At 42.6% G+C, this 27,973-nt stretch overlaps 6 protein-coding genes across 13 annotated transcripts; 1 reads left to right on the top strand and 5 right to left on the bottom strand.

Moving 5' to 3' along the window:
• Window positions 1–50: 50 nt before the first annotated feature.
• On the bottom strand, window positions 51–9,830 carry si:ch1073-513e17.1 (sialin). Of its 6 annotated transcripts, none has more exons than XM_035620139.2 (12): window positions 9,614–9,830; window positions 8,008–8,195; window positions 7,359–7,540; window positions 6,826–7,043; window positions 6,425–6,658; window positions 6,138–6,312; window positions 5,768–5,886; window positions 4,631–4,792; window positions 4,405–4,537; window positions 3,575–3,722; window positions 3,002–3,092; window positions 51–2,395 (listed from the first exon to the last, which is right to left on the bottom strand). In XM_035620139.2, the coding sequence occupies exons 3-12, from the start codon at window positions 7,438–7,440 to the stop codon at window positions 2,228–2,230; spliced, it is 1,530 nt and encodes a 509-aa protein (XP_035476032.2). In that variant the 5' UTR covers window positions 7,441–7,540; window positions 8,008–8,195; window positions 9,614–9,830; the 3' UTR covers window positions 51–2,227. The 6 variants fall into 6 exon arrangements, with proteins under 6 accessions (XP_035476032.2, XP_035476033.2, XP_035476034.2 ...); XM_035620140.2 differs by having other exon boundaries at window positions 7,359–7,515; XM_035620141.2 differs by having other exon boundaries at window positions 7,359–7,512.
• A 154-nt stretch (window positions 9,831–9,984) lies between these two features.
• LOC118291766 (MYC binding protein) lies at window positions 9,985–13,463 on the top strand. Of its 2 annotated transcripts, none has more exons than XM_035620149.2 (6): window positions 9,985–10,402; window positions 11,454–11,671; window positions 11,949–12,021; window positions 12,161–12,209; window positions 13,148–13,283; window positions 13,374–13,463. In XM_035620149.2, exons 2-6 carry the CDS (start codon window positions 11,657–11,659, stop codon window positions 13,416–13,418), a joined length of 318 nt encoding a protein of 105 aa, XP_035476042.1. In that variant the 5' UTR covers window positions 9,985–10,402; window positions 11,454–11,656; the 3' UTR covers window positions 13,419–13,463. The 2 variants fall into 2 exon arrangements, with proteins under 2 accessions (XP_035476042.1, XP_035476041.1); XM_035620148.2 differs by lacking the exon at window positions 9,985–10,402 and adding an exon at window positions 11,058–11,188.
• A 151-nt stretch (window positions 13,464–13,614) lies between these two features.
• LOC118291760 (gap junction alpha-9 protein-like) lies at window positions 13,615–16,793 on the bottom strand. Its single transcript, XM_035620142.2, has one exon. The coding sequence runs from the start codon at window positions 16,549–16,551 to the stop codon at window positions 15,034–15,036; it is 1,518 nt and encodes a 505-aa protein (XP_035476035.1). The 5' UTR covers window positions 16,552–16,793; the 3' UTR covers window positions 13,615–15,033.
• A 1,660-nt stretch (window positions 16,794–18,453) lies between these two features.
• LOC118291765 (serine/arginine-rich splicing factor 10) lies at window positions 18,454–23,508 on the bottom strand. Its single transcript, XM_035620147.2, has 6 exons — window positions 23,318–23,508; window positions 21,853–21,957; window positions 20,696–20,799; window positions 20,083–20,257; window positions 19,931–19,984; window positions 18,454–19,703 (listed from the first exon to the last, which is right to left on the bottom strand). Exons 1-6 carry the CDS (start codon window positions 23,368–23,370, stop codon window positions 19,481–19,483), a joined length of 714 nt encoding a protein of 237 aa, XP_035476040.1. The 5' UTR covers window positions 23,371–23,508; the 3' UTR covers window positions 18,454–19,480.
• Window positions 23,509–23,996: 488 nt separating this feature from the next.
• LOC118291842 (cilia- and flagella-associated protein 20-like) lies at window positions 23,997–26,055 on the bottom strand. Of its 2 annotated transcripts, none has more exons than XM_035620284.2 (5): window positions 25,806–26,055; window positions 25,555–25,634; window positions 25,326–25,446; window positions 24,974–25,162; window positions 23,997–24,843 (listed from the first exon to the last, which is right to left on the bottom strand). In XM_035620284.2, exons 1-5 carry the CDS (start codon window positions 25,887–25,889, stop codon window positions 24,514–24,516), a joined length of 804 nt encoding a protein of 267 aa, XP_035476177.1. In that variant the 5' UTR covers window positions 25,890–26,055; the 3' UTR covers window positions 23,997–24,513. The 2 variants fall into 2 exon arrangements, with proteins under 2 accessions (XP_035476177.1, XP_035476178.1); XM_035620285.2 differs by having other exon boundaries at window positions 25,335–25,446; window positions 25,806–26,049.
• A 638-nt stretch (window positions 26,056–26,693) lies between these two features.
• On the bottom strand, window positions 26,694–27,891 carry LOC118291843 (fatty acid-binding protein, liver-like). Its single transcript, XM_035620286.2, has 4 exons — window positions 27,605–27,891; window positions 27,345–27,517; window positions 26,975–27,064; window positions 26,694–26,875 (listed from the first exon to the last, which is right to left on the bottom strand). Exons 1-4 carry the CDS (start codon window positions 27,669–27,671, stop codon window positions 26,825–26,827), a joined length of 381 nt encoding a protein of 126 aa, XP_035476179.1. The 5' UTR covers window positions 27,672–27,891; the 3' UTR covers window positions 26,694–26,824.
• Window positions 27,892–27,973: the final 82 nt, after the last annotated feature.

Below are 27,973 nucleotides of genomic sequence, written 5' to 3'. Positions count from 1 at the left end.
TCTAAAAAAACCAACCTTCATTTCAGTAATTACACCCATAAATGTTGGTGTGATATTAAAACGTTTATTGTGTATATTTTTGATTCCTGTCAGATAAACCATATACATGTTACTTAAAAAAAACAAAAAAAACATTGGTATTTAAATAGGAGTTGATGCACTTCAAAGATAGATTTCATTGTACTTCCAAATGAAAAGCAAATTTTCTTTTACCAAGTCGTACATATTTCGTCTCCTTTCTTTATATCAAGTTATTTAATGATTCCCTCTTAATGCACCTGTTTGATGTGCTGAGGACAGGTTCATGAAAATATCAAAACAGCCGGCAAATAGGAAATCAAACAAAGACAAGAGAACAATCCGTGTGTTTTACCCAAAGATATTTACAACCCCGCAGACAGATTTGAATGAACAGCATTAGCCACAACAAAAAAATATAAACAGATGTGCCATTCTTTTGTGCATGAGGATCACAGATCTAAAGTGCGGTAGCTGCACGCGAAGATACCAAGGAGACGTAGTCAAACCTTCATTCAAAGGGAGGATTTATAGGAGAACCGTGGAAGAACTCGTGTATAGCCTCCACTTGAAAGAGAATACGTACATGATAATAAGATGATGAGAAGAACCACATGTTATGGTTAAATGAAGACATAAAATCCAAGATAAAAGACCAAATAAATGGCTGGTCGAGAGTCCTGGCTGATCTCTTCACTTCAGTACAATTTTATAATCACGATGACACACAAGAATCAAACAGAAGCAACTTGTGTGACACCTGAACGCAGCAGCAGAAGAGACGTCACGACAACGTGACAGGTTCAGTAACAAGAGGAACACATCTCGCACCTGTCATCTCCACAGCAGTGAGACGGAGAGATTCACAACATCATTGCGAGAAATGCAGTGATGTTGTTGACGCACAGTACTCGTCCGCTCAGATGCCACAGATTTCTCCCAAGAGCACAGTAAAATAAAATAAAAAACATGAACACCGCTGTATCTGTAAAACGTTGCACATTTTCAAAGCACGGAGGTGGTTGAATAAATTATTGCATCCGTTAAGAAACATCACATCTTTACAGTCACAGTGTGAATTGAAATTTTGTGAGAGTTACAATTTTTTCTTCTTCTTTTTAAACATTCTGTTTATGTTTCTTGAAAAAAACAATAATTATAGCGGCGGTGGAAATTAACAATAAAGGCAGCATCTTGATGTAGAAAGTGAAAAATAACACAAACACGATAGTGATCCAACAAATCAATGTTGAAAAATGTTCTCATCCTGGCAGTGGAACGTGATTTGTATTTTCAAATGAAACAAATAAGCATCACTTTTTAAATAATCAATAAAAAAACTTGATTTTGCAATATTATTGGCACTCTTATTAAAAATAAGGCTTTTGATTTCTTTTCGTATGTGGAATGTGCTTCTCTCGGTCCGACTGGACAGTTTAGGAGAGGCAGAAAAACAACAACATCCATACAGCTGTAAAACACTAATAGGACAAGAAAACTACATTTTTATAAGATCAGAAAGATTGGATTGATTAAGTTTGGTCTAATCTGAGGTGCGACGTCGTCGTTTGAATCACATTCATATCATATTATATAAACATTGGAGCTGTTCCTTTAAAAATAAGCTTATTATTTTTTATACAACTGTAAACAGAACAAAAGTAAAATTATTAGTTTCTTGATTGGCGACGGCAGTGAGTGTCCAGCAGGTGTTGAATCACATCAGTTCAAATAGTAAAATCTGTCCATTTGTCTTTCAAGTACTCACAACATGGCTAAAATGTGACTTTGACATATAAAACTGCCCCATAATTTTTAGGTCTTTGCAGAAATTACTGTACAAATTAATTATAAAAGCTTTTCTTAGACATTATTATAGATAAAAAAAACTGCAGACAGTGTAGAAACTAATATGTCTTGACCAAGACATCCTGGTTCGATGTTTAAACTAACAATGTTGTTTTCCTGCCGATATCTGTCTTTTATGTGGAGTTAAACCTCCCACACTGACAATGTGTCAATGCTGCATATATTTGTATAATTCATACATTTATTCATAGAGGTAAGAACTGCGAGTCTCTTTCTCTGTAGTCAGAAACCACTAGGTTGAAAATATCGTATCGTATCTGTCTTTTAAAGCTGCATTTCATCCGCTCACCTTGGTCTTCCTTTGCACAAAGTGCTTCTGGATGAACTGACATTTGTGTGTTTACGTTGAAATGCTTCTGCTCCTGTTTTTCCCGGCCTCCGCCCTCTCCTCCTCGGTGACGGCCCACGGCTGAATCTTTGCGCTGCCAAATACGGTGTAGACGAGAGCGCCGCCGGCGCTGATCCCCGCCGCGACCAAGAACACCATCCTCCAGCCCGCCAGCGTATGCTGCCAACCACAGAAGAAGAAGAAGAAGAAGCAACGTTTGTGTGTCACTGTCGTCAGACTGTTTCTACGTGTGCTCATAGGTAAAAAGTTTATATTAATATTCCAACATATCTGCATTGAAGTAATGAAACTTGTTCATGTGCGGAGAGCTGTTAAGTGTTTTGTACAATTTAGAATTAAAGAGAAATAAATTCTTCTTCTTATCTGACTTATTATTATAATAATCCCAACATATCAGAGGGGGAGCATCAAGGGCCTTGCCTAAGATAGAATTGAACCCCTGACCGTCTGTAACAAAGTCGGCTGTGTAACCCACTTATGTATACCAGCTGCTTTTCTGTCAGCTTCCTGTTTTATCTGGACTTTAGACGTCGGTTGCTGCTCCCTCCGGTTCGTCACCTTCTTGCCTCATCATGTCTGTAAACTTTATCCTCTGTAGCCTTATCAAACAAAATCACATATTGTAACGTCTGCGTTTGGGTCCGTCCCCTGTTGTCAGCAGCACTGCACCTGATTTGTCACAGTATCACCTAAACTCTGACATGTTCTCTTAACGTGTTTCACCACATCTGGTGCTGAGGTGGTGATGTAGTGAAGTCGACCTACATCCTTTGTGAAGTATCCTGTAGCAATCGGTGCCACGACACCGGGGATGGTCCCGAACGTGTTGGTGATCCCCAGAAGAAATCCTGCGTACCTGCACGGGAGAGGAAAATACAGTTCCTTAGCGTTTCCTGAAAGTACACAATGTAATACAGCTGCACAATATAATTAAGTGTATTATAGTGACATGTGCAACTGTTTTTTTTTATTAAGACCAAAATGGGAGGATGGACCAGTGATCATATATCTTCTCATACGTCTGATTAAAGCAGAAACGATTCGCTGATTAATAACCAATCATTGCATCAACAGAACATTAATGCATCGTTTAAGACATTTATGAAGAAAAATGAAAAACTTTCTCTGGTTACAGGCAGTAAAATGTAACGATTTGTTGTTTTATCTGATTCACATCATAGTAAACTGAATATATACACGCTTTAAAGTTCAATCTGGGCAAATAAAAACATGTCAATTTGACTTTTTACAATAAAATGGACAGACCAGTAATGAGAATAACTGTTAGTCTGAATAAGTGAGGACATTCATGAGCAGGGAGAGATTGGTAACACGCACCGGGGAGCGATGTCTATCTGGTTGATGAAGACTCCGGCGGCGGTGGTCCCACCCGTGGCCGTGGAGAGTGTGAGGAAGGTGACGGTGAGGACGTGGCTGCAGCCGGAGTAGCCCACAGCCACGAGGAAGACGGCGGGGAACATCATACCTGCAGAGAGAGAAGTGGAAACGGTCGCACTGGCATCACATTTAACACAACACTGTTTATTCTGACCGGAGCTGCTGGATGTCTGTCATGGTTTAGACCACATGGGGGCAGCATCGCTCCATTCAAAACCCTTTTTCTTTTGTTTTTAAAGTATTAAACCTAGTCTATAAACAATAACTACATCTACTACATTATATATTTTACTAGCTAATGAAAACAACCTCACCTCTGTCTATGTTGAGGACAGTTCATCAAAAGGTTATTTTGAACTATTTTTAAGTGTCAAATTATTGGTGATTAATTATTGTGGAAAAACCTGTTTGCATCATCAAGAAAAATACAAACACAGTTGAACAGTAGATTAAAATGTTTGACCAAGGATCTCAAGGGACACAATGGTTCACATGGGATTGAAAGGTAAAAAAATTTATATTTAATCAGCAGCCAGGCGGCGACGGGCCTTAAAGGTGAGCGACAATATCTTAAAATCAATCCTAACAACAAACAGGAAGCCAGTGTGAAGAGGATGAAACAAGTGTGATATGATCACACTGTGTGAAAAGACATAGTGAAACTGTTCAACGTCTCTGAATCCCCTTCACTTCCTCAAAACCCGGACCGATCTGAAGTAACCACGCAGGAACAGGTGAGAGACAAAGAGGATCCGACGTAGTTCACTCGCCTGTGATTGTGAAGAGTTTGCGCATGGCGGTGACGCTCATCACCCTCTTCTCGATGAGGCTGTCTGCTGCGACGCCCGACAGCGTGGAGACCACCAAGGCACCGAGGTACGGCAGAGCGGACAGGAAGCCGTTCTGAGGACAGGGACAGACGGATTCCTTAGGACGTTTGATGATGACCGAAGGTTGTGTTTGTCCCCCTTGTGCGGACGAAATGGGAATGCTCACCGACTTGAGGTCAAAGTGCAGGATGTTGTTCATGTAGGTGGGCAGCGAGGTGAGCAGCGTGTAGTAGGACCAGTTGGCGCACATCTGGGTGACGATGATCGCCCACAGGGGGCCGGACAGCAGCATGGGCAGCACGGGCACGGACCAGCCGTGACCTGTGCCCTGTGGTTTCAGATTAGATCAGATTAGACCACAAAACACGCGACGTACTCAGGACATGACGACAGAATGTAGAAATCCTCATTTAGCAATTCAGAGAAACCTATATACAAGCTTATACTTTATTTGCAGGAAATATTCTAGTGATCTTTGGATTAAAAAAAACAACAACAACAACAGCTTAACAACAGAAAGAACAAAGGAGGGGAAGAGAAAGTTAATAAAAAAAGAGAGGGAGAACAGTAAGGGAAATGGAAACAGGAAGTTTGAGAGGAGACGGGAGAATAAAACAACAATGCAGGCAGAAAAAAAACTCTCCAACAAGGAGCAGACGTCAGGGTTAAAGAGCAAAGATGGATGCTATCAGCAAAATCGGTTAACTGCATGAGTTGAGTCAAAGCTGTCGTAAAATGTCCTCCTCTCCCGTTGTGCGCGGTGCACTGCGCGAGGTCCTCTTATCTCTGGCAGGTCAGCCACTCTCTCTGGATGTCATAGTTTAAGATTAGAGTCAAAACATCTCGACACTGTGCCATTCTGTGTCATAGTCTTCGATTATAGTCTAGACGTCCTGATTCTAAAGGAGCCATTCTATCTGTTTAATGACGACTATGATTCTGAGAGTTAAATACATAAAGCCGACCAGGAACGGGAGGGTTTTTGGGACGTCATGCCCTGACACTTTTTTGATCTTTGTACGAACCAGAAATCCCACTCAATATTGAGTTCCTGCAATAAATACTTCTGCCAAAAAAATGATGTAGTTGAATTAGGAAGACGGAGGCCGTAGATGTCTTTACCGTCTCCTTCTTCCTAACCCAACTACATACATTTTTCCATCTCAATAGTTGTATACAATTCCTTTGTTTCATGTATTTACATCCAAGTTTTTTTTATCTTATCAACAATCTCCTCTCTGATTCTCACACCATCACTCAGTGTCTGGCTGAGAAAACGTGAGACGTGAACATTGCAGCTAACCTGAGATCCGATGGAGTTTACGATGTAATCTCTCTCCTCTTCGCTGATTCGACGGTGGGTGCGGGGGTCATCCGACACGAATATAAACCAGAAGACGGCCCAGAGGCAGCCGGCGCCCCCTGAGAAGAGAGAGAGAGTGTCAAGCTTTTAATGTGCAAGGCAGTGAATAATTAAAGGGCTCGTGCAACGGTGAAGGTCACATACGAAATCGAGCTGCACTAAATGTACAAAGACTTACTGAATAAAGGAAAAGAATAGTGTCTGAGAATCGCTGGTGGCCTGAGACCCTTTATGTTGCTGACTTGTTTAATTTCACCGCCGTCTAAATATGAGGATCATGTGTTTGTGTTCGTGCCGTTCCCTCCCTCACCACAGAGGTAGAACACGGCGGGCCAACCCAGGGTTTGGCAGATGTAGCCTGTGAGCGGCAGAGCCACGAAGGCGCCGAAGTTGGCCCCGGATCCCGACAGGGTCATCAGGCGAGAGCGCTCCATGGGGGGGGCCCAGCGAGCCCACAATGCCATCATGGCCGGGAACGTCACACCCTGGAGAAACACGGAGGCAGAAAAAACAGTGAGAGACAGACTCGGAAAGAGCCAACAACCAAAAGTCAAATAAACTTTACTTTGCAAGCGCCTCGATCCTGGATCCTCTTACCTCGCCGAAGCCCTCGAGCGCTCGCAGTGCAAACAGCCAGTACACGCCGAGCTGAGCTGCCACAGGGGTGAGGAGGGTGAGGACGGCCGTGCCCAGCACGCCCACGCCCAGGAAGACACTCCCTCCGTAGTGACCGGCCAGGTAACCTCCGGGGATCTGCGTGCACAGGTAGCCGAAGAAGAAGGCCCCCAGCAGCCAGCCCTGGGTCTCCGAGTCCCACGGGTACTGAGGGACCTGGCGGTGAGAGGAAGGACAGAGGGGGGGCAAAGGTCACCTACATTTTTATCTGTTGGACATACATGTTCTAGATAGATTTATAACATCTCCAAACAAACAAAAGATATAATTAATATATATAATAACAATAGAAAAAGTGAAAATGGCCACAAATTTTTTTTTACCCCCTCAGGTCCCGGGAAAGTGTCACTGTTGTTCTCCATCCCCGCCGGCATCGGACACGCGCGGACGACGGAGTGGTTCTGGGCCGGGCCGGGCTCGGTGGCGTTCACCATGGCGACCATGGCGACGCTGAGGTTGACCCGGAGACCGTAGACCACGGAGAACCCGAGGAACATGAGGACGGCGAGGTTGAGCCGGGCCGAGCAGCACTGAGGAGGAACTGATCACACACACAGAAAGTATTAGAAAGTACTAGAAGATTAATCTGCATCTATTTTCATGAACTATTAGAGATTTGCTGTTTTGTCATAACATTTTAGTAAAATCAAGACATTTCCCAACATCACTTTGGGATCTGGTAAACTGTGATGGCATTTCTAACCGTCTTCTTGATTTCATGTTGATCAAAAAACAACAATAAGACAATAACTGTCAGATATGTGCGACAGTAAGAATGTGTAACCTGTTTTTTAGGAGTTTTGGGAAGAGGCAAATCCCAAATCTTCACGGAATAAAAACAAACAGAGACACACACCTGCGTCGCTCTCGACGAGGGGCTCGCTTGCCTCGTCGTCGTCCGGGGGGGATGCGTTGATGGAGAAGCCATTTTCTGGCATGACAGCCGGATGACCCAGCAGATATCAAGTCTGTAAATGTCTGACGTCAGTGAGTCATGACGTCCAGGAAATCTGCTGCAGACATAAGTAATCAGAAAAGCTGAACACAAACAAAGAGGATGTGAGATAAACACATGACTGAACAAATGGAAGATCACAAGTCAAGTGACACATCAGCAGGAGCAAATATGGATTATTATTATTAAAACCCTGATGTAGCCAGCAGGGTTTCACATTGACAAACAAACACTGTGAGAGCTTTGACATAAATTGTGAGTAATTCATAAGCAACGTCATAATGTCATGCAATAGATAAATAAATCAATTTGATGTCAGGTGAAAACCAACATTAAAATCTAGGTAAACATAACATGAAGTTACATACATTTCTACAATGTTGTCACCACATTAAATGCATTAACAAGTACAAACGTATAAAAGAATCTACAGCTGCGGTGATTTGTCAATTTATCGATTAGTCCATCGCAAGAAAATAAACTAATCTGCACCTCCTGCGAAACCTCCAATAACAGGATAATAATCTCTACGAACGCAAACGGTTATTACTTTTCTTTGGACGAGCTCAGACAGCCGGCCGTCGCTTTTGGCGAATTTCTCGTTATCTCGGTGCTGAGGAATTTCCTCTATAGTCAATAGTTCGCTGAGGGCATCTCTCGGGGATATTGTTAAATTCGAGGTTATAGGTGAAGATGTCTTGTGATGTCGGCCCAGGGGTCTGATAGGGACAGAGGAGACTGGAGGAGGAAGAAGACACCACTGAGACAGGGACGTTTTTGGACGGCGAGACACTGAACAGTCTATGATCCGTCCAACGAGCAAAAACTCTCAATATCAACATTTGAGATGTTTATCGCAGAAGTATTGTGAATTAAAAGTACTTCTGCGTAAAACATCCATGGTGTCAGTCCATCTGATTCTCTGACATCACGTCCCTCTCGAAGAAGACAAAGAAGAGCAGCAGCAAATCTCCACTTAATTACCAGGTTATTAGACTATGAACAGATACATTTTCTTTCAACCAACTAATCAATTCATCAGCTGATCACACACCTGTGAGATAAAATTACAAAAAAGTAGAGCCCGACAGATATGGATATTCGGGAGTACAAATTTCTGAAACCAATACATTGGCAGATATATATATATATATATATATATATATATTATATATATATATATATATAATTATTTATTTTAATCTGTCAATGATTCCTCAGATGTTGTTGTCAAACCTTTTTGACAAGGAAATGTAATTGAGGCTTTGAACCATAAACTTTTTCAAAAATAACTACAATTAAAAAGAAAACACAAATACCACCAAATATGTAGAACTTGAATTAAGATAATAAACATAATTCTTTTGCGCATCGTTTATTCTGTGCCAATTAAAGATTTCACATCGGTGAACATGAGCACTGATTGAGCACCAGCGCCGATTTTATTTTTTCTATAGGGAACACGTCATGGTTCAAATAATGCAGATTTCACGTTGCTCTTACAGGATCTATTCTAGTCAACTACAATTTTGTGTTGCATTTCAAAACACATGCTGTGAATGATATTTTGCAAAAATATGTCAGCTCGACTTCCTCATCAGGTGCAGCCCTTCACCAACCCTGGAGAAAAATCCTGCTCAGCCATTAATGCATTCAAGTATTAATGATATTGAATAGTAATAATATTGATATACAGAATCATTTTAATATAAATAGTGCCTCATTACATTTACTATACACATTTGACCTTATTATCCATTAAGTACATTTACCTACAATCCATTTTTTTAATTGCCGAATCAATTTTTTTACTGTATTTTCTGTTCTCCATTTTGGTTTATTATTTATTTTTTACCTTAATTATTTTGTGCTTTATGTTTTCAGTAATATAATCTAGTGTTGTACATGTGTCATCTCATGTTTAGTCATGTCATTTAATTGTCATGTATATTTGCTTTTTATTTTTTGACTTGACCCGTGCATATTATAACTGCATTATAAATGCAGTACTATTACATGCACTGGAGCATTTTCACAGTATTGTGCAGGTACCTCTGCTCAAGTACAGGATCTGAAACAGTTCCTCATTCCTTTACGAACAGCTGTGTTTAAATTTACTGTATGTTGACAACTTGTGTTTGAATGAAAAAACTCACCTCGTCGAGGAGTTTCGACGGGAGACAGTCGGTGGAGGCAGCGCGGCCCTTTGAGCTGAATGTTAAAACCATGTACGACCGTAAAACATTGTCATGTCTCGTCGCAGCCGGTGAAACAACAACTGCTGTTTTCACCGAACAAGTCACATGAGCGCTGCGTCTTCCGCTGCCGCAACCAAAACGCAGATGTGCAGACAAACTGGAGCGAACGCGCCTGCTGCTGAACGCGTCCTGATGACGACAGCGCGCATATTTTATAGATCAGCGCTAAGGTTGTGACGTAACAGCACGTGACCAACGTCTGGCGCCCCCCTCCTCCTCCTCAGCGGCTGAGCCGTGTTGCCAGGTTGGGCGGTTCTCTACTGGGTTTATGACAAAATTAATGATATTTTTTATTTATACAGCACTTCTCATCGCTAAAAGCAATCTCAATGTGCTACAGAGTTAAAGCAAGATACATTTTTTTTTAAAGTTAAAAAAAGAAAACATTGTTAAAAGAAAAAGTACAAAATAATGGAAATATGACATTTTATAAAAGTTTTTTTTGACAAATTAAAAGATTCCTCCAGTCTTCAGTGATGTGACTGAGAGTTCACAGGTTACTGAGTTTTGAGCTGACGCAGCTTCACTCGCTGATACGTCATTTATGGGTTGTTGTTCTTATTTTATTTTTTCCAACAAAGCGGAAACCCTTTAAATTAAAAAACCCTTTTTAAAGTAAATTTGGAATCAAACCGTCGAATCAGCGAAGAGAAGAGAGATAACATCAGAAACTCCATCGGATCTCAGGTCAGCTGCGATGTTCACGTCTCATGTTTCTCAGCCAGGCCTCACACTTTCTGGTCAGATTGACGAGAGTCAATCACGTTTTTAAAGTTTTTCGAACTTGAAAAATGATTTTGTAAATGTGTAAGTGAATAAAAATTGCAGCTGTAAGAAATATTTCATGCGAAATGTGTGGACAGATTTTGTGCAGACATTAAGTGTGTATATAGGTATGCTATACAAATACTTTTATGCATGTATGAAAAGGTTGTGCGCACAAAGATAGAATTTGTATAAAGTTTGACATTATACCATGATACCTATTTATTTTTTTAAAATTCTGCCATGGCAGCAACGCATTTCCGTACCTTTGCCTTTTTTCCATTTTACAATTCATTTTTTTGCTACGAATAAAAACGTTTTATGGTAAAGATTCATCTCGGGGTTTATTAGCTAGGATCCAGGCATAATGCTCTTTATGAAACATCAATAGAGGGAGTGAATCGCAAATTCATTTCCCTTCGATATGGGCTGTGCTTTATTATTTGTTACTTTACTCTAAACGTCTTTTGTCCCAGTCAGGATCCTGTAGAGTGATGACGCTGATTTTTTCCAGTGATCTGATTGGTCAATAGTTGGGACTGGTGACTGGCTTTGAACTCTTATCTCGAACTTCACCTGCTCCTGCTCCGCAGCAGCACAAGTTACCATGGTGATTTACCCTCGCTAAGAAGAGAACCAGCTCCGTAGGACGGAGAAACCCAGAGTTACATCTGAAGTTAACTCGATCATAGCGCACAACACAGGAAAGTAAATACAGAACAGAGAATATTAAATGAAAATTACTTTTCAGCTCCAACTTATTTCAGGAAGAATTCCTTTTTTTTAAATGTTTAAGTTCAACATCTCTTTTTCAGCCACGTCTGTAGATGATGGAATTACTTTTATTTTCTGTCCAAACCTGGCAACTCCGCCGGTTTCTACATGAACATGGCAACACGAGGCTGTATTTTAAAAATAGGTTCAAAATGATAAGTTGTCTTTTTTTCTTTGCTGCGAACTCGTCATTTAACAGGTGGAAGAAGAAGGAGAAGAAAAAAGGAGTCGGAGAGAAAATCTCTTCTCACATCTTCCGTGTCGAGCGTGTTGTTATGGCAACGAATCCGGCGGCCGTGGTGCGTTGAAGGAAACAAACAAACACAAACATCCAGCTGTCGGTGGTTCCACGTAATTCACCTGTCAGACTAGAACTTCACAGCTGACGTCGTCGTCGCCATCATGGCCCATTACAGAGTAAGTGTCTGGCTACATGCTCTCGTGTGTTAGTTATTGACAAGGTTAAAAAGAAGAAGAAAGAAGCTTGTAGTTGTATTCCTGTGAAGCATGTTTGCTAACTGGGCAGCGTCGAGCTAGGCCGTGAACGCACCACAGGCTAAATCCCACCTTTATCCTTCACTTGTGTCCAGTTGTTTTGTCCATTTATACGTAAACTCGCTCTGCACACGATGATCATCGTGCATTAAAAACTTGAAGCACCCATTGGTGTTAAATACTTGTTGTCACGTTTCAGGCCTCGGAATCGAAGCGAGAACAATTCAGAAGATATCTAGAAAAGTCAGGGGTCCTGGACACGATAACAAGTGGTAGGTGCACAGAAGACAACTGCTGATTTATCATGTAACTGCATCCAAAGCGCACATACACGCGCACGCACACACACTTCCTGTTCACCTTTAACTCTGCTGCTGCAGCTCCTTTTCATTTTAAATGTCTTTCTTGCAGTTTTGGTGGCACTTTATGAAGAGACGGACAAACCCAACAACGCCCTGGAGTATCCTTTTTCTTGAGTCTGCAGAAATTTTTTAAAAAGTAAGCTCCTTGGTGGAGTGGATCATATCCACGATGAGGTCGAATTGTCAAATTTGCGTAGGAAGTTTCCTAAACCTTAAAGTGACCCGAAGGTGGTTGATAGGCAGCCATGATAAGAGCTTTCCCGCCTCCTTTAACACAGGGTACACTGGACTTTCCTTTGCGAGAAGAAAATGAGAAATAGACGCCACCACAATTCATTGCGGCAGCGATCGTTTACGATTCAATCCACAATGCCGCGTTTTAATCGCGTTTCCATCACTGGCCGCCTTTTCCACACCTATTTAAACTTGTTAATATGGTAAGTCTCCGTAATGTGAGAACAGGTGACGGTGTTCCTCCACACAGCAAGATGTCACGATTAGATTCTTCGCCCGCTCCGGTTCAACTTCATCCACTATAAATTTCCTGCGGAAAAAATAAAATAAAAGGTTCTTTTCAGATTTGTCCCATTGCCACGAGGCCTGTGTCCGGTGTTACACTGACCGGAGACGACATTGCTTCACTGTGTTGCATGAAAATCACGAGAGCGGAGATCGGCCCGCTGGCTATGAAGGCACAGTGGCTCTCCTTTCAGAACATTTCTGGTTCATTCAAAATGTCAGCAGTTGAGCTGGAGGCTTTTCAGATGCCTTATTTTTATTATCTGTCATTTGAGCCTGTGTAAGCTCGGTTAACTCAATACACCCCTGGTTTTTGAGACTCTACTCTTAAAGGAAACAAAAAAAAAAAGTGCGTTAAAGTTTCTTCTTTCTTTGCTGGAAGGGGTTTCATGTAATGTGCCTAAACTTGTGCATCCAACACCTCAGGGTTGACAGCAAACTTTGTTCTTCAGCTGTTTCTATGACCAGCACAAATGTTGACAGCACACACGATTGACCGTAACCCACCACTGCACAGTTTCATAAAGCTTCACCTCGGCGGGGCCGGTCCAGATCCGGCAGAAGCCGAGGCTGCGGCTCTTCGCGTGGAACTGGCCGATCTTCAACAGAAGTGCAACCTGCTCATGGAGGAGAACAAAGAGCTGCAAGACAAGGTGAGATGGCGTCTAGATTTACAGATAAGCAGAGGTTTTGAGCGTGTCTCTACTGTCACCTATAACCTTCACCTTATTATCATCTTCCAGCTGTTGCAGTATGAACCGTCGCCTGAGGAGGAAGTGGCAGAGTGAAGAAAGTTTTTGTCATTGGAAAAAAATAAAAGAAAAACATTAGCATTTTTTTGTAGAGTATGTAAATGTTTTATTAGATAATGATGGGTGTGCAGTGAGCAGAAAGTCACTTGTCAATTTTTTTGTTATGCGACAAGAAGCAACTTATTGTTTTTCTCAAAATAGAAATGTATATTCAGCATTCGGAGTCAGTCGTTTTCAAAGTGTCCTGTTCACTGCTCACACTCATCTGAAATACATACATGATCATAAATTATAATAAAAAATTTATTAATAAATAGTTTTAATAGATTGGTCTTTAAAATATATTTATATATTCTTTACATTTTATTTTATATCGAGTAAAAAAAATAGTTTCGTACAAAAGCAATAATTCAGAGGCCGCTGTCGGACAAGAATTTGTGGTCTGATAGACAACAGCAGATTAAAGAAGCCAATTTGGTTCATGTTATAATACAACAAAGATATTTTCCAAACAGCTCGAGAACATGGTTTTTGTTTTTTTAATTGTGTAATGTTTTTGCTGGCACCCGCCCTCAAACATGTTGGAACATGAGTTGGATTAATTCAGTGTCACTGATTTAAAAGTATCCGGTTGCATAACAGCATGTTGCGGCCTGAAACAACTTTATAGATTAGTGGTTCGGTTTTCCATTCCCACAGCTGTGACAGATCATTAAAAGTTCTGTAACCGACCGCGAAATGTGAAGAGAAAACAAAATGTGCATTTTGGTCTGACCATCCTTAAAAAGTAAGAATAGATGTTAGATTGCAGGTTGTTGTTCTGCCCCAAAGTTCTTTTTAAATATGAAACGGCTGCTCTTTGGTTTCAGTGGTACACTCCCATCTTACACCCAAACATGACTTAGTGAGTTTCTGTTGGAAGTAACAGCAAGTAGCTGTGCATACAAAGCACAGACTGTATATAAAGATGGACGGCGCATTAATGAAGCCCAAAATATCCCAGATACGGGTGCCGCCATCTTGCGCTTTTGACTTCATGTGGAGCCAGAGTCTGAGCAGTAGTGAGCATGGCGTGAGGCCGCTGTGTCAAGGCCCCCCTCAACCAATCCTGAGTTATTCTCAGCTGTCAATCATGTTTCAGCACGTTTTTATAAAGTATTATTTAACGTTTACTTTCGCCTTTTAATTTGGTCCATGTCCCATCCACTAAAGCCGCTTTTTTTGGTCATGAACTCCGGAAAAATATCAGCAAAAGAGCATCCAGACACTTTCCGGAGTTTGCCGTTCACACCAGCAGGAACATTTCCGAAACATTCCGCGGCATCTGGGTAGAGCATGCACGAAGCAGGACATCAAGGTAATTCCGCTGTGGAAAGCAGTGTTTTTGTTTACAGTCATCAACACGCCCACTCGCTCGCTGTGAATCTTTCCCCTGAAATTTGACAAGGGCTGGCAGGAAAAGTTTCAGCAAATATCCGTTGCAACATTTGCGTTTTCATACGGCCCCTTACGGAAAAGTTCAGGAAAATGTGCAGACTTCAGTGCATGTCTGAAAGCAGCTTAACATGGAAGTACTATAATGCAGCCAGCCATCAGGGGGCGATGGAGATTATTTGGCTTCATCTTTATACACCATCTATGAGCCAAGTGTTTATATCTGCAGATCAGTTGGCGCTCGTCTGCTGCTGCTCCCGCTGCTCGTCGCTGACACTCTGCGGTTCGGAGAGGAGGCGGTGGGGCTGTTGCTCTCGCGGCTGTGTCGAGACACGGAGCTCAGCTCCCCCGCAGAGTCCGGACTCTGGGACCTGCTCGGCCTCTTGATGTCTGACTTGGAGAGCATCCTCGCTCTGGGCCCTACGCAGCTGCCGCGCAGCTTCATGCTGCTGCTGCCGGTCCCGTGGTAGGAGTCCCCGCTGTCCGAGCCGTTCCCCTCCACCACCGTGGAGCAGTTCCACGGGGGACTGACCCTCCGCGACTTCCTCGCGATCCCTGACAGAGTAGTGCAGGAGGAGGTGTCCGCCACAGGCAGGGTGGGATACTCGGAGCTCTGACGCTCCAGGTCCTCGTGATGTGGAGGAGATTGTTCCTCTGGTTCATCCTGCTTGTCAGCAGGAGGTGAACGTGTCTCGCTGCTGGTGTTGTTGGAGTTGCTGTTCTGCTCCGTGGGGCTCGGCACTCCGTCCTTGCTGTCCTTGTGGGTGTCTGGTCTTGCACCAGTGTCTCCTTGTATTGGCATGAAGGCAGAGGCGGCATTGAGCAGAGGGTAGTTAGGCCCATTGCCCTGCTTCTCCAACAGTAACATGTATCCACTTGGTGCTGTGGGGATTGTGGTTTTGCGACCCACTGAAGTGCCCGTGCAGACCTGATGCACAACCGAGTTCTTCTTCGACTTGTTGACGTAATAGTCGTCTAGGTCGTCCTTCAGGTGTGGATAGAAGTCCAGGATGCCCTTCTTGAGCTTCTTGTAGCCCAGGTGCATGATCTCAAGCAGGCTGAGAAAGAGGGAGATGCAGGCGATCCCTTGCATGAACATCATGAAAACAGTTTTCTCTGTTGGCCTGGAGACAAAGCAGTCCACCACGTTTGGGCACGGCTCCCTTTCGCACTTGTAGAGGGGGGTCAGGTGGTGTCCGTAGAGGATGAACTGACCCATCATGAAGCTGACCTCCACCAGGGAGCGAGTGACAATGTGGGCGACATATGTACACAACAGGGAGCCTCTCAATGGCGCCTTGTTGAGCTTGCCCTGCTCCAGCTGCCTCATCTCCTTCTCAATCCTCCTCCTCACCTCCGCCAGCTCCACATCCACCACCTCCAGTTCCCGACGCAGAGCCACCTTCTTGCAGTGGCGCTCCTTCTCCAGGGCCCGCAGCTGGTAGATGGCGTGACCCATGTACACCAGGGAGGGCGAGGACACAAAGATCACCTGCAGCACCCAGTACCTGATGAGGGAGATGGGGAAGGCTTGGTCGTAGCAGACATTTCTGCAGCCCGGCTGGTCAGTGTTGCAGATGAAGTCGGACTGCTCGTCGTTCCACACGTCCTCCGCGGCGACGCCAAGCACCAGCATCCGGAAGATGAAGAGGATGGTCAGCCAGATCTTGCCGACCATGGTGGAGTGGATATGCACCTCCTCCAAGATCCCTCCGAGGAAGTTCCAGTCTCCCATTTTTGTTTACATTAGCAGTGCTGCAATGAGTGAAGACAAAGGTCAAAGTTATGATTGTTCATAAAGCCCCACCAACTCTTTTGATACTGATTGATGAATTCTCTTTAAAGTGTTTGTTTGATATCATAGAAAAAAATCCTACAGCCTCCTGGCTCACAATTTCATGGTACAATTATAGTTCATCATGTGCGAAAACTGTATTAGAACAGCCTGTGCTGATCTATATTTGTGACTTTAGAATTCCAATAATGTCAGCTCCTAGAAGCCTATTTCTTACACAAATGTTTTAATATTGACCAATTCTAAAAATGACAGAGCAAAAAAAGAAAACATTTTACATACTTCAATTGGTAACAGATTGAGTTTGCTCAACTTAGTTAAAAAGTTACGGCAGTTTAAAGTTTTATTTTATAAAAACCTTATTCATTTGTCTTACTAATTGGAGTTATTTTTTTGTTATTTTTCTTCAGAGTAAAATAAGCTTCACCTCAACCGACTATTCAAATGCTCCTAACTTATAAATCCTTTGCTACAAATTTCGATTTTTCTGATATCACTTCTGTGCCTCTTAAGAGTATTTAAACATTGTGATATTTCTACTTTTACTAAAAATACAACAATATTCTTCTTCCACCGCTGCTACGATCATGGTTTTCCATTATACAACCAGTTAAATAACCTTTACAGCCGAACACCAACACAACAGACTGTTCAGTCTTACATCAGTGGAAAACTAATGTGCAGGTCATTGTAATGTACTTAAACAAATTACGATCTACACAATTAAGAGAAGAATCATGCATTATTCTTTTAAATGTTAACTTACCTTTCATTGTGGATATGAAATGTGGAAATAAAGGCCTCTCTGCTGCTGATGATGGTGACTTCGGTCCTACAGACACATCTTTCTCATCTTCTTTATACTTTCGTAAAAAGTGAAATATTCACACAGGGAGAGATTTCAGTGTGCGCCGTCGGTGAAAACTCGACAAAAACAAGTAATCCCATCCGCCTGTAGTTGTTCACAACTTATAGTCCATGAATGACAAACAATCGATACCTATTCGTACTGCTGCCATTCACCTTGCAGCAGTACGAATGGACCCGAGTGCCAGGCGCTGGGGGTCAAATGGGCGGCGCCACATTCAATTGTATGTCGCCTATTTCTGGTTGAACCTAAAGGACCCTGAACTTAACGTGAACCTTTAAAATTCACACGGGATACGACTGGTGCACTGGTTTTTCCCCTTCACTGGCAACAAACTATGAGAGAAAGTGAGTAAGAGTAAGGTTAAAATTATAATCTGTACAATAACCTGCTTCGGAATTGGATTCACATCCACGTTTTCAACCGTTTGTTTGTTTAACAGAAAAACACATGGAACTGTAAAATGAAGTGTCACTGATAAAACTATCCATGAGTGACCCGGACTGAACCACAGATCGGCCTCTGACTGGAGGTCATCTTCCCCCGACCCCTCGTTGACTGAGACGCGAACTACCTTTCGAGTCACACAGACAAACACCAAACAGCTGCTCTTGATGCAGCGACTCGCGTCCATGCTGCCGCTGTACTCGTTCGTTCGATCGATATTTTTTCTGATCAATCGGGCACGTCCGATTTCACACATGGTTGCATCGTCGCCGTGAATCTAATTTCAGTTATTCCTGCCAGCTACGGTTCCATTAAAAGGAAATCAATGGACGAGGCTGGACCGGGGGAGAGCGAGCTGTTCTGTTTTCCAGACGGAGTGTGGGTCGACCCGCTGATGCACCTGAGTGTCGACACTGGCATATTTCTTGATCACCGCAAAGAGCTTGGTTTGGTTTGTGAATATCTTTAAAAGCTTAAACAGTTGTACAATATCAACAAGCGAGTTTAAAAACTGAAGCCACAATTGGTTTGTAACTGGATGTTATCCGTTTATTACTCAAAATTACAGTTTCTTTTTTCTACTGATGATAGAAGATCGGGAGGGTAAAACATGCTGTGACAAAGAGCCATTCAGAAAAAACTACCAACACAGTCGTTTGAAGCACCAACGAGAAAACGTCCGTTCCTCCGCTCAGAACCAAATTTTTGAGAAAATGTTCCAATATGAAGAGAAATACACCAAAAGATTAAAACTGATTAATGTACATTACAAACAGCTTCCGGTTGACAATATGTTAACACTTTTAAAAAAAGGACGATATTAGCGTTTCGACGTGTTCACGGCCCCAAACTGCCAACACACACTCGTCTTTTCATCTTTCTCTTTTTTCCTTCCTTCCAGGCAGCCTGAGAATTTAGCATTATTATATAAAAAGGAGTAATTCTTTAAGTTGAAGTCATATTACTGCTGCAGGATGATTCTGTAATGGATGATCAGCTGTGATTCTGTAACCGATGGTGACAGTTGATGATTATTTTCAATAACGTTCAAGGTCATGGATTATGGATGTCAAGGAAGTTTTACGTTGATTCTTATTGAGAAATAAATGGTCACATGAAAGATATATGTATAAAAAAAAAAGAAATGAGCTAAGGAGAACTCGTGGTAAAACACACGTGTCTGATTCGTCAACAGACTTGGTTCCTTTTACAATACTGAACTTTTTTTTTGCAAAAATGTGTGCATAGGGTTTAGAAAACAAAATGATCAGTAACTATACAAAAAAAAAAAAGACTACAGATTATTTGTGGCCCAACTATCACTGAACAGCGTAACCGCATGATGCGTCGTTGTTCAGGAAATATTACCTAAAAATAAACTTTATAAAAACAAGCAAAGGATCCGCATCATTCTTAAAATGGAGCTGCAAAAAAAAAGAAAAAATGGACGTTACATTCATGTCAAAAACAAACAGAAATCTTTTCTTGAAAAATGACCAGTTCTGGTCCCGTTTGCTGGAAGGAAGGGTCGGAAAGGGGGGAGCAGATGCTTTTCTAGCGGCCTCCTGACTTCCGTCCGGCCCATGATCGGGACCGAGAGCGCGAACGAGAGCGCGACCTCGATACAGACCGGGATCTGGAGTGGGAGGGGGCATGTGCGCCTCGCACTTCCTCCTCGGCGAAATGGGAAGTCGAAGGCGGGTTGACGTTTTCCCGTGGCGACGCGGACCTGGAGCGCGATCTTCCTCTGGATTCTCTCCTCGGCCGCTGCCTGTACCTGAAGACAAATATACAACAATGTTATTTTCAGAAAATATTGGAGATTCCAGGGAGAATATTTTTCAAGATGTTAATTCCCAAGCGAGTTCACAGGGAAGACGATTTTAGGTGTAAAAAACCCCAAAACATTACAATTTCAGAAAACATTTTTTACAGGGTTATATGGACAAGGTCTGAACATTTCTGTCAGATTTGACACTGAGTGACTTTGCAGTAATGTGGTACCTTTCATCCTCACGGCTCCTGCTCCTTCCTCTTCCATACATTCGTCCACGAGACCTGAGGAAACAAACAAAACGTCTATCGTCCTATTTTCTTTTCACAGAGGAATCTCAGGAAAAAAGAGTAGGTTTTCATTTTCTGCGAGGAGAACTCACTCTCGAGGACTCTCGGACCGTCTGCGCCGGCGATCGTGAGAAGGGCTGCGCGATCGGTATCGGTCGTAGCTGCGGCTGCGCGATCGCCTGCGCCGGCCGTCTCGATCGTAGTCGTCATATCGAGACGATCTGCCGCCCGGAGAGTGTCTTTCCTTTGACTTCATCTGATTGGGCGCTGTGGAGAAGACACTGTGATGAATACAGGCTGTGCCTCTACACCAGGCATTACAGCCACAAGCACAAACCAGTTTACATTTCCACGACCAGTCAGCTGGCTGCACAGTGATGTATGGGGAAGTGGCTGCAATCAATGCATCCATTTAAAAGTACTGTATCTTTAATTGAGGTCATATTCCCAGTGAGGAATCAAACAAACAATGCTTTTTTTTAAAACCACATTTAAAGGGGCAGTAAGTGATTTTGGAGAAAGATTGTTTGTTGTTGATTTTTTGACTGCACTCAAGCAACAGCTAGCGGAAATTTTACAAAAAGTGTATTGGATTTAAACCACTTACTGCCCCTTTAAACTGCAACCCAGAGCAAAAAAAGATTATAGGCAGACTCAGTGTTTCGTGAAATAAAAAATAAATAAAAAGAAAGTTGAGGCACTTACTCTTTCTGTCGCCCTGCGCAAACTGGATTTCAATCTGCCGGCCACACACCCACTTCCTGTCCAGGCTGTGAAGAGCGTCTTCTGCATCGCGCACGTCCTCGAATATGCTGCGTGGTTAAGGGTTGTATTCGCTCTCATCGTTTGTGGGCAGGGCCACACAAATGTAAATAAAGGTTTTCCTCTGCAACAAACTATTTTAGTTGCGTTTAAAAAAACAAAACAATCATCCAGTCCACTTTATTTATCATTAATAATATTTAGCATCTCATTCTCATATTGTTCACACCCTCTTGATTAGCACTGTGTATTTTACATCCATGGTAAGAGAGATGGGCGCTCATCATCATATTCTCTAATTGGTGTGGCTTGATTTATGCGACTGGAGTTATATACACATTACTTCATACTGTAACACAAGTGAGAAAACATCACAATCATACAAAGACACGCTGAGTTGATTTTTGTAGAGATAAAAGATGAAGCAAACTTTTCAAACACATCAAATCATTATCGGAGGGAATCAGGACAGTAAATATGTCAACAAAATCAAACACATTAATAGTGGATTAAATGGTTTTGATCAAAAAATTAAGAAGTCATCCATATCACAGGGACAGCCGATTTGGGCGTCATTCAATGTCAAATTCTTGGATTTGTCTTGGGAGGATACAAAATAATTCAGACTCGTTACCTTTGCCCATGCTTGACTTTGAACTTCATCTTGATCTTTACACTCTTTAATCGACTCCCGGAGAGACTCGGGGTTTTCCTGCTTGACTCTTAAACCTCTTTTCTTTTTTTCCCATTCTTTGCCGCCATATCCGAGCCTTGTCTCCGTTCCCTTTTTCCTCTTCATGCTTTACTTTTCTCTTTTTCAACCTTTTCCCTCCCTTTGATCCTGAAGGTCTCTGTGTGTGACTTGTCTTTAGAGCTACTCTACAACGGGTCTTTGTGTTACTCTTTGTGGCTGGTTTCCACAACTGGATGCTTTTACATTTTCTGAAGCAATAACAGAAAAATATGCGTGTTAGATATTCAATCAAATTATAAAGAAAGAAAAAAACAATCATAAAAAAACACTTCTCCGCTGAAAAGAAAAAGTCAAGTAAGTTGTGAGCGAGGGCACAAAGCAGTTACAGCTCGCTGGGAAAGGATATTGAATGTATGCAAATCCTCTTGGCAGACGTGTATAGAAGTCAAGTGGGATGTAGACATCCACTACCGGCCCATAGCGGCCAAACTCACGCCGCAAATCCTCAGGCCTGAACACCGTAAATACAAGTAAGACTCAACTGACCATCACAGGGCAACTCTACCTACATCATCAACCAGTGACGCCAGCTGGGAGGAGCCGCTGGCGGGTGGGCTAAAGGGACATTTCATCCAAAAACACAATAAGACACATTTTGTTTTTGTTTGATCTACCTGTCACTATAGCCAGTCTGTGTTATTTAGGTGTAGAGACTTGTTGCTATAGAGCTGGATTGGAAAAAAAATGAACTTTTAAATTAATTTGGGGTTTCATTTTAGGTTAAAAAAAAAGGAATGTAGATGAAAGCAGCTGTTTGAGCGTCATTGGTCCAGTTTTATATAAAGGAAATGTGTGTACAGTTTAAACAATATTGTGCATTTTACACAATTTTTTTATTCAAGTTTCTCAGTTGTGAATCGAACTGACATACGGGATGGTGTTCAGCCTTTGTGATAAACACAGCACAGAGAAACATTCTGCATTTCAGCAGTTCTGTTATGCAGCGGTTCTATTGTGTTTCGGTGAACTGTCCCTTTAAGAAATGCACTTGTTTTTGTTAACATGCAATTCAGCGTAAAAGCAACTAACACGTTTCTCCACTCAGGTTACATTAATATCAAATACAAGCCTTCCTGAAAATAAAAGGTCTACATGTCTGGAATTCATTCATTCAAGTCACTGATTATTACATTTTTTAAATTGTATTAATTATTTAAATACACGTTCATTCATCAGCAGTTATAATGCACAATAGTTTAATTCGTAAACCTTTTTTAAGCCTATTTAAAAACAAATGTTGTGTTACACCACCGCCAATCGCACATGACGATGTAACGTTCACTTTCACTGTAAACTGGCGTTGATTTGAATACCTAATATTAAACCATTTCATTTACATAATTAAAAATAGGTTGAGGTCAACTAAAAATTAACGGTTCGTAATCTTAACGTTGGCTGGGTTAGACTTAGATCAACTCCCACCAAATATGAGCCATTTTCCCTCCAACATTTTAAAACGTACTTTACCCGCAAATATTTAAAAAATGAACACAGTTGAGCAGCTGAACGCAGCTCGCTCCGTTTGCTCTGTTACAAACATGGAAACGTGCAAACAAAGAGATGTTTCCCAAACAAATGAGGTCACAGTTAAGATTTAGTGTTAGGATTTAACACTTTGTTCTAGTTTTTAATATATATACGTGTGTGTGTGTGTGTGTATAAGAGAAATGTGAGAGTATTCTTCCGTTTTAACTTCGCGCTAGCCGCCGTAGCTGCTAGGCTAACTAGCATAGCAGCTGTTCACGGGGAAGGTAAAGCGTCAGTCGGTGCGCGACCCGTTGCCCCCTAATGGCGCCTGTATGCGGACTCACCTGGACTCATCGGCGATGTTCCTGACAAACAAAGACGCGCACGGAGGCCTCATGTATCTGTCCTTAAAATCACACTCAGTCAGCAGGAAAAAAAAAATGTTGGATCAGGAGAGAACCAACAACAGAGGAGGGGGGAGAACAAGAACAGAGCATGCGCAGTTAAAAGGCGCCTTCAGGGCCGCCGCCCCCCTCCTTCTTCTTCTTCTTCTTCTTCCTCCTGTTCTTCTTCGTCTGTTTTTTTTGGCGGCTGGCAAACAACAAATTGGCGCATTACCGCCACCAACTGGTATGAAGTGTGGCTCAGCGTCGCTATTATTTACTATATAAAATAAAAAACTTAACCAAAGAAAACAAAGCAAAAACTAAACAAAGCATAAAATCTTATATCTTCTCACTTACATTTGTTTGTCTAAGATACTGAAATATGACTTGATAACATTAATTTTTGCTCTTTTGTAGTATATCTACTAAATAGAAATAAAATGTACTCTTTTCTTTCAGAGGTTTTGAATGAGATGCGGTCTCCTCCTCCTCCTCCCCCTCCTCCTCCTCCTTCTTCTTCTCTTTTTGGAGGTTTAATGGCACTTATCAAACAACGAATTGGTGCATTACCGCCACCAACTGGGGTGTGACTGCTGTGATTATGTATGTTTTGGGAATGAAAAATGATCTTCATGGCTTTTTTTCTTTTTGTTTATATTTGACGAAAACACTTGTCTATATATATATATATTGAAACAAAAATGTTGTCTTCATTCAACTGGCAGGTAACACTGGATTATCAGAAATCATCAGGGATATTTATCAGGAAACAGAACATGCATGGTTTCTGTACAATCTGTATTTGCCTAGAACTATTATAAAACTCTACTATTGCCAGAATATCTTCAGGTGCTATTATCAATTAAAAACAATGTACTGAAGAATGTAGTCCATAAAAAAATGTACAGCACTTAAAACTCATTCTAACTTAACAATATTACAAACTTTTTACATTACATTACATACATTTTTTGCTGATGCCTTTGTCCAAAGCGACTGGATTTGTTTTGCCATGCCCAGGAAATCAGAGTCGAGTACTTTGCAGGGTGAGTAAACGTCACTCCCCGACACAGTAAGAGACGTTCTAGCGACAGACGTCTGACTGGAATGTTCGTCTCCCATGCCGGAGGTCGGGGGTACGAGGACACCCCCCCTTACATTGGTGCTGTGGCCCGGATTGGAGTGAGGTTTAGGGGGGGTGAGAGTAACGGTGGCCAGTCAGTCGAGTAAACCTCACACCCCGACACATTAAGAGACGTTCTAGGGACAGACGCACGAGTTTTGGCCTCCTTGCAGGAGCGTCTGTCTCTAATGCCGGAGATCGGGGGTACCCGGCCACCCCCTGTTACACGTAGAGGCGTTCGTCTCCCATCGGCCTTTTGATTCTGGAAAGGCAGATAGAGTTTAAACTCTGCTGGGAGCTGGTCCTCAGAGTACAGTCCGTCTGAGAAATACACCCTCCTTATCCGACAGCTACCGTGGATCTGAGAGGAAAACAGATCAGACATTAGCAGGGGAACGACAAAAGAGCTTTTAAAACGCTCAATATAAAGATTTCACGGCATAAGTAGCGTGAAAATACAGCTGGTTCCCAGTGAGTCTCTGTGCACTGACCTGTACACGCAGCGTCTCAATATAATTAGTTCCATACGCCTTCCTGGTGAAGTCCGACAGGTCGAACTGATTCTGGCTCCATCCGTCCTCCAGCCCAATGGGCATGGTGCACATGAAGTGACTCACTTGTGTCCTGCTCCGATAGTTACTAAACCGAAAACGCCGCCGAACGTTTTCATCATCCAACACCTGAGGGTTGTAAAGACGGGGCGGAAAGCGTGAGCGACCATGAATCCCAACGCTACGAGAAACTAAATCAAGTTGGGATTTGTAACTTGCACACAGCAGACACACAACAAGGCTGCGCAATTTGATGGAGACGAAAAGACGACACACCGATGAGAGCAGGTACCTTCCCCACCTGGACTTCAAAGGTGAAATTCTCCTTGAGGTTCTTGATGATCATGACCAGAAAAGGAAGTTTGATGCCCAATGTCTGCTTGGGGTCTGCAGGACATGATATGTAGGTGGTGCTGTCGGAATCAGAAGCAAGAAGGTGAGAGGGGGGAAGAAGGACTTTGTTTCGGCAAGTCGACCTGACACACACACACACACACACACACACACACACACTAACTCACTTGACGTTGGTCCCCGCAACCTCCAACACCATTGAGTGAAGGTCATTGTCTGTGACCCTCTTGATGTGGCCATTTGTGACCTGTGAAAACCCCCCAAAACCAGAAATATGATCTTTTATATGGAGAAATCAGATGTTTCCCTCGCTATCGCTGTTGTACAACTTCACAGATATTGGTTAGTTGCAGATTATATCTGGTTTAAGGTCATTTAAAGACAGTGTCACAGTTCAATAGTTTGTCCAACGGCTTACATTCTTATCCCATATCTGAAGAGGTTTGCTTCCAAGGCTGTATAGTATTGTCAAAAATCCACTCTGAAATGTGTTTCTGAACATCTTCCTCTTCCGCTGCCGTTTCGCACGTGTTTGGTCGTGTGCAGATTGACGCTGAACTTTGATTTGACTGAAATTGCTGGACTGACTCGCTGCTTGGCCCGGCTTACAAATGGAAGAGTTGATGGCGTCACGAGTCAAGATCAAAGACGATCAAAGCACTGTATCTTCGCAACCGTTCCCGGGCAGTCCCCTCCAGGGTTTCGCGACGGCAACGATTAACCCAAACTCAACCAATGTCCGTGAATTCAGCGCGACCCTGCAATCGTGCACCGCGCGCCACGTGTTGTCGGAACTCAAAGAAAGTTATCGATTGACAAACCCCTTTCTACCACAAAACACACCCAGAGAATGGCTGAAGCGGTACGTCCTGAAACGCTTAATGTGCCAAAGCAGCGATCAATAATCACCAAATTTCTCTCAAATATGTCATAAACACCTACACCTGTCTAAAAAATCCAAACCAAAGTCCTTAAATTATGGATGTTATCTTACATTAGGCGCTTTGCCAATAGAAGCCCGTTATAAGGAAAAGGCTCAACGGGAGAAAATGTAAGAAAACTTCCATAATTACAGGATTTCGGTTTTGATTTGAGGTAGATAAAATGGTTGTATAGATAGATAAAACTATAAAATATAAATAATGTATATATAAACTATCTGCAGTCGTGTACTCCGCCCCTGCTGGGAGGCGCTGAAGAGTCTTGTGGCCTGTGGGACGACACGTGTCGGTGTCAAGGGACCCGTTGTCTCATGTGTTGTCCATGAAGTGGACTGAATACATTTTTAAAAAAGCGAGCACGCTGGTTTATTTCATCATTTAGATTTATTCATAAATGCATTTAGCCTTATTCATAATTTTCCTGATGACCCCGGGGCCTGAAGCGGATAGGAGAGCGGTCTGAGAGAGGGGCCATGAGCTGCCATGTAGGGGCCGGTCACACTCGTCTGCTTCTGCTGATGAAAATCACTGAGCCACAAGTGACGGTCTGGAACAGTGAGGGAGCAGAGACAGAAATTAGCATGATTAGTCATGAGTCTCACACACACACACACACACACACACACACACACGTAAAGCCACTAACCTCAACCATGTCGTCTCCCTGGATCTCTCGGACCGACGTGAACTTGGCAGTCTCGGTGACCAGCTTCCCATTCTCCTCTCTCACGGTGCACTGCTCACGAACAGAGGCACGTTGCATGTTGGAAAGAGGACGAAGAAAGTAAAACATTACATCCGGCAGTTATTTCTTAACAATACTTTGAACTTCACATGCACGAGGCAACGCTGAGTGAGATCGCTGCAACATTGGGGACAACATGCTCTTTACTTTAAAGTGCACAAAAACTGAAATCTGGTGACATCAGTCTTCATCAGCTCACATGCATCCCTCACATCTGGGGTTCCGTGTTTCCATTTTGCTCGGAGAAAGCAGAGTTTGAGCCTCGACTCACCTTAAACTTCCTGCCGTCGATGGTCGTCATCTCGGACTCTTTTCCGACGCAGAACGAGTTGACTTTGGTGGCGACGGGAGTCTTCAATGTGTAGGTGAAATCTTTGCCGTTCTGCTCGATCACTATCACCGGTTTGACTTCCTTGCGCATTTTGACGACCATTTGAGGTGCACCTTGAACACGTATTGGGGAAACAAGGGATGTTTACATGCAGTAAAAAGGCAAATTAAACCCTTAAAATGTGAGAAAACTCTCCTTACCAACAACTTTTAGGAACTCCTCAAGGTTTTCTTCCGAATAAACTTTCCAGGTGCCGCTGAAGTCCATACCTGCCGGCTGTGTCGCTTGCCTGAGGATGTTTGTTTGTTCTCAATGTCCTAATCCCATCACGTGCTGCTGGTTGTCACCTTGGGGACTTCACACTCCCTGTTATCGGGACTGGAACTTCCAATGAGACCCACCACAGGTGGAACCTTCTCCTGTAGTGGTCTCTCTCTCTCACACACACACACACACACACACACACACACACGCGCAGGCTGTGGTGTAACATCTTAAAAGACATTCAAATAAGGTCCTGTTGTTTTAAATCAGCTGTACAGTAATTCATATTCATATATCATCCAGCC

The sequence above is a fragment of the Scophthalmus maximus genome, chromosome 22 (assembly GCF_022379125.1).
Source record: "Scophthalmus maximus strain ysfricsl-2021 chromosome 22, ASM2237912v1, whole genome shotgun sequence".
Lineage (NCBI taxonomy): Eukaryota > Metazoa > Chordata > Actinopteri > Pleuronectiformes > Scophthalmidae > Scophthalmus > Scophthalmus maximus.
Note: the sequence above shows the minus strand (reverse complement) of the source record. Positions and strands in the feature narration are given on the sequence as shown.

Coding starts and splice junctions, on each gene's coding strand:
- si:ch1073-513e17.1 (XM_035620139.2), bottom strand. CDS start 7,440: ATGCCAGAAAATGGCTTCTCCATCAACGCATCCCCCCCGGACGACGAC. Junction 4,793..5,767: donor TAAACTCCATCGGATCTCAG/GTTAGCTGCAAT, acceptor CTGAAACCACAG/GGCACAGGTCACGGCTGGTC. Junction 2,396..3,001: donor CAGGATACTTCACAAAGGAT/GTAGGTCGACTT, acceptor TGTGGTTGGCAG/CATACGCTGGCGGGCTGGAG.
- LOC118291766 (XM_035620149.2), top strand. Junction 12,210..13,147: donor AAACCCAACAACGCCCTGGA/GTATCCTTTTTC, acceptor ACCACTGCACAG/TTTCATAAAGCTTCACCTCG. Junction 13,284..13,373: donor ACAAAGAGCTGCAAGACAAG/GTGAGATGGCGT, acceptor ATCATCTTCCAG/CTGTTGCAGTATGAACCGTC.
- LOC118291760 (XM_035620142.2), bottom strand. CDS start 16,551: ATGGGAGACTGGAACTTCCTCGGAGGGATCTTGGAGGAGGTGCATATC.
- LOC118291765 (XM_035620147.2), bottom strand. CDS start 23,370: ATGAGGCCTCCGTGCGCGTCTTTGTTTGTCAGGAACATCGCCGATGAG. Junction 20,800..21,852: donor AGAGGATTTGCATACATTCA/ATATCCTTTCCC, acceptor ACCACGCAGCAT/ATTCGAGGACGTGCGCGATG. Junction 19,704..19,930: donor AGGAGCCGTGAGGATGAAAG/GTACCACATTAC, acceptor ATTTGTCTTCAG/GTACAGGCAGCGGCCGAGGA.
- LOC118291842 (XM_035620284.2), bottom strand. CDS start 25,889: ATGTTCAGAAACACATTTCAGAGTGGATTTTTGACAATACTATACAGC. Junction 25,635..25,805: donor TTCAGATATGGGATAAGAAT/GTAAGCCGTTGG, acceptor GGGTTTTCACAG/GTCACAAATGGCCACATCAA. Junction 24,844..24,973: donor TTGAGACGCTGCGTGTACAG/GTCAGTGCACAG, acceptor TTTTCCTCTCAG/ATCCACGGTAGCTGTCGGAT.
- LOC118291843 (XM_035620286.2), bottom strand. CDS start 27,671: ATGGACTTCAGCGGCACCTGGAAAGTTTATTCGGAAGAAAACCTTGAG. Junction 27,518..27,604: donor GGAGTTCCTAAAAGTTGTTG/GTAAGGAGAGTT, acceptor TACGTGTTCAAG/GTGCACCTCAAATGGTCGTC. Junction 27,065..27,344: donor TCGACGGCAGGAAGTTTAAG/GTGAGTCGAGGC, acceptor GTTCGTGAGCAG/TGCACCGTGAGAGAGGAGAA.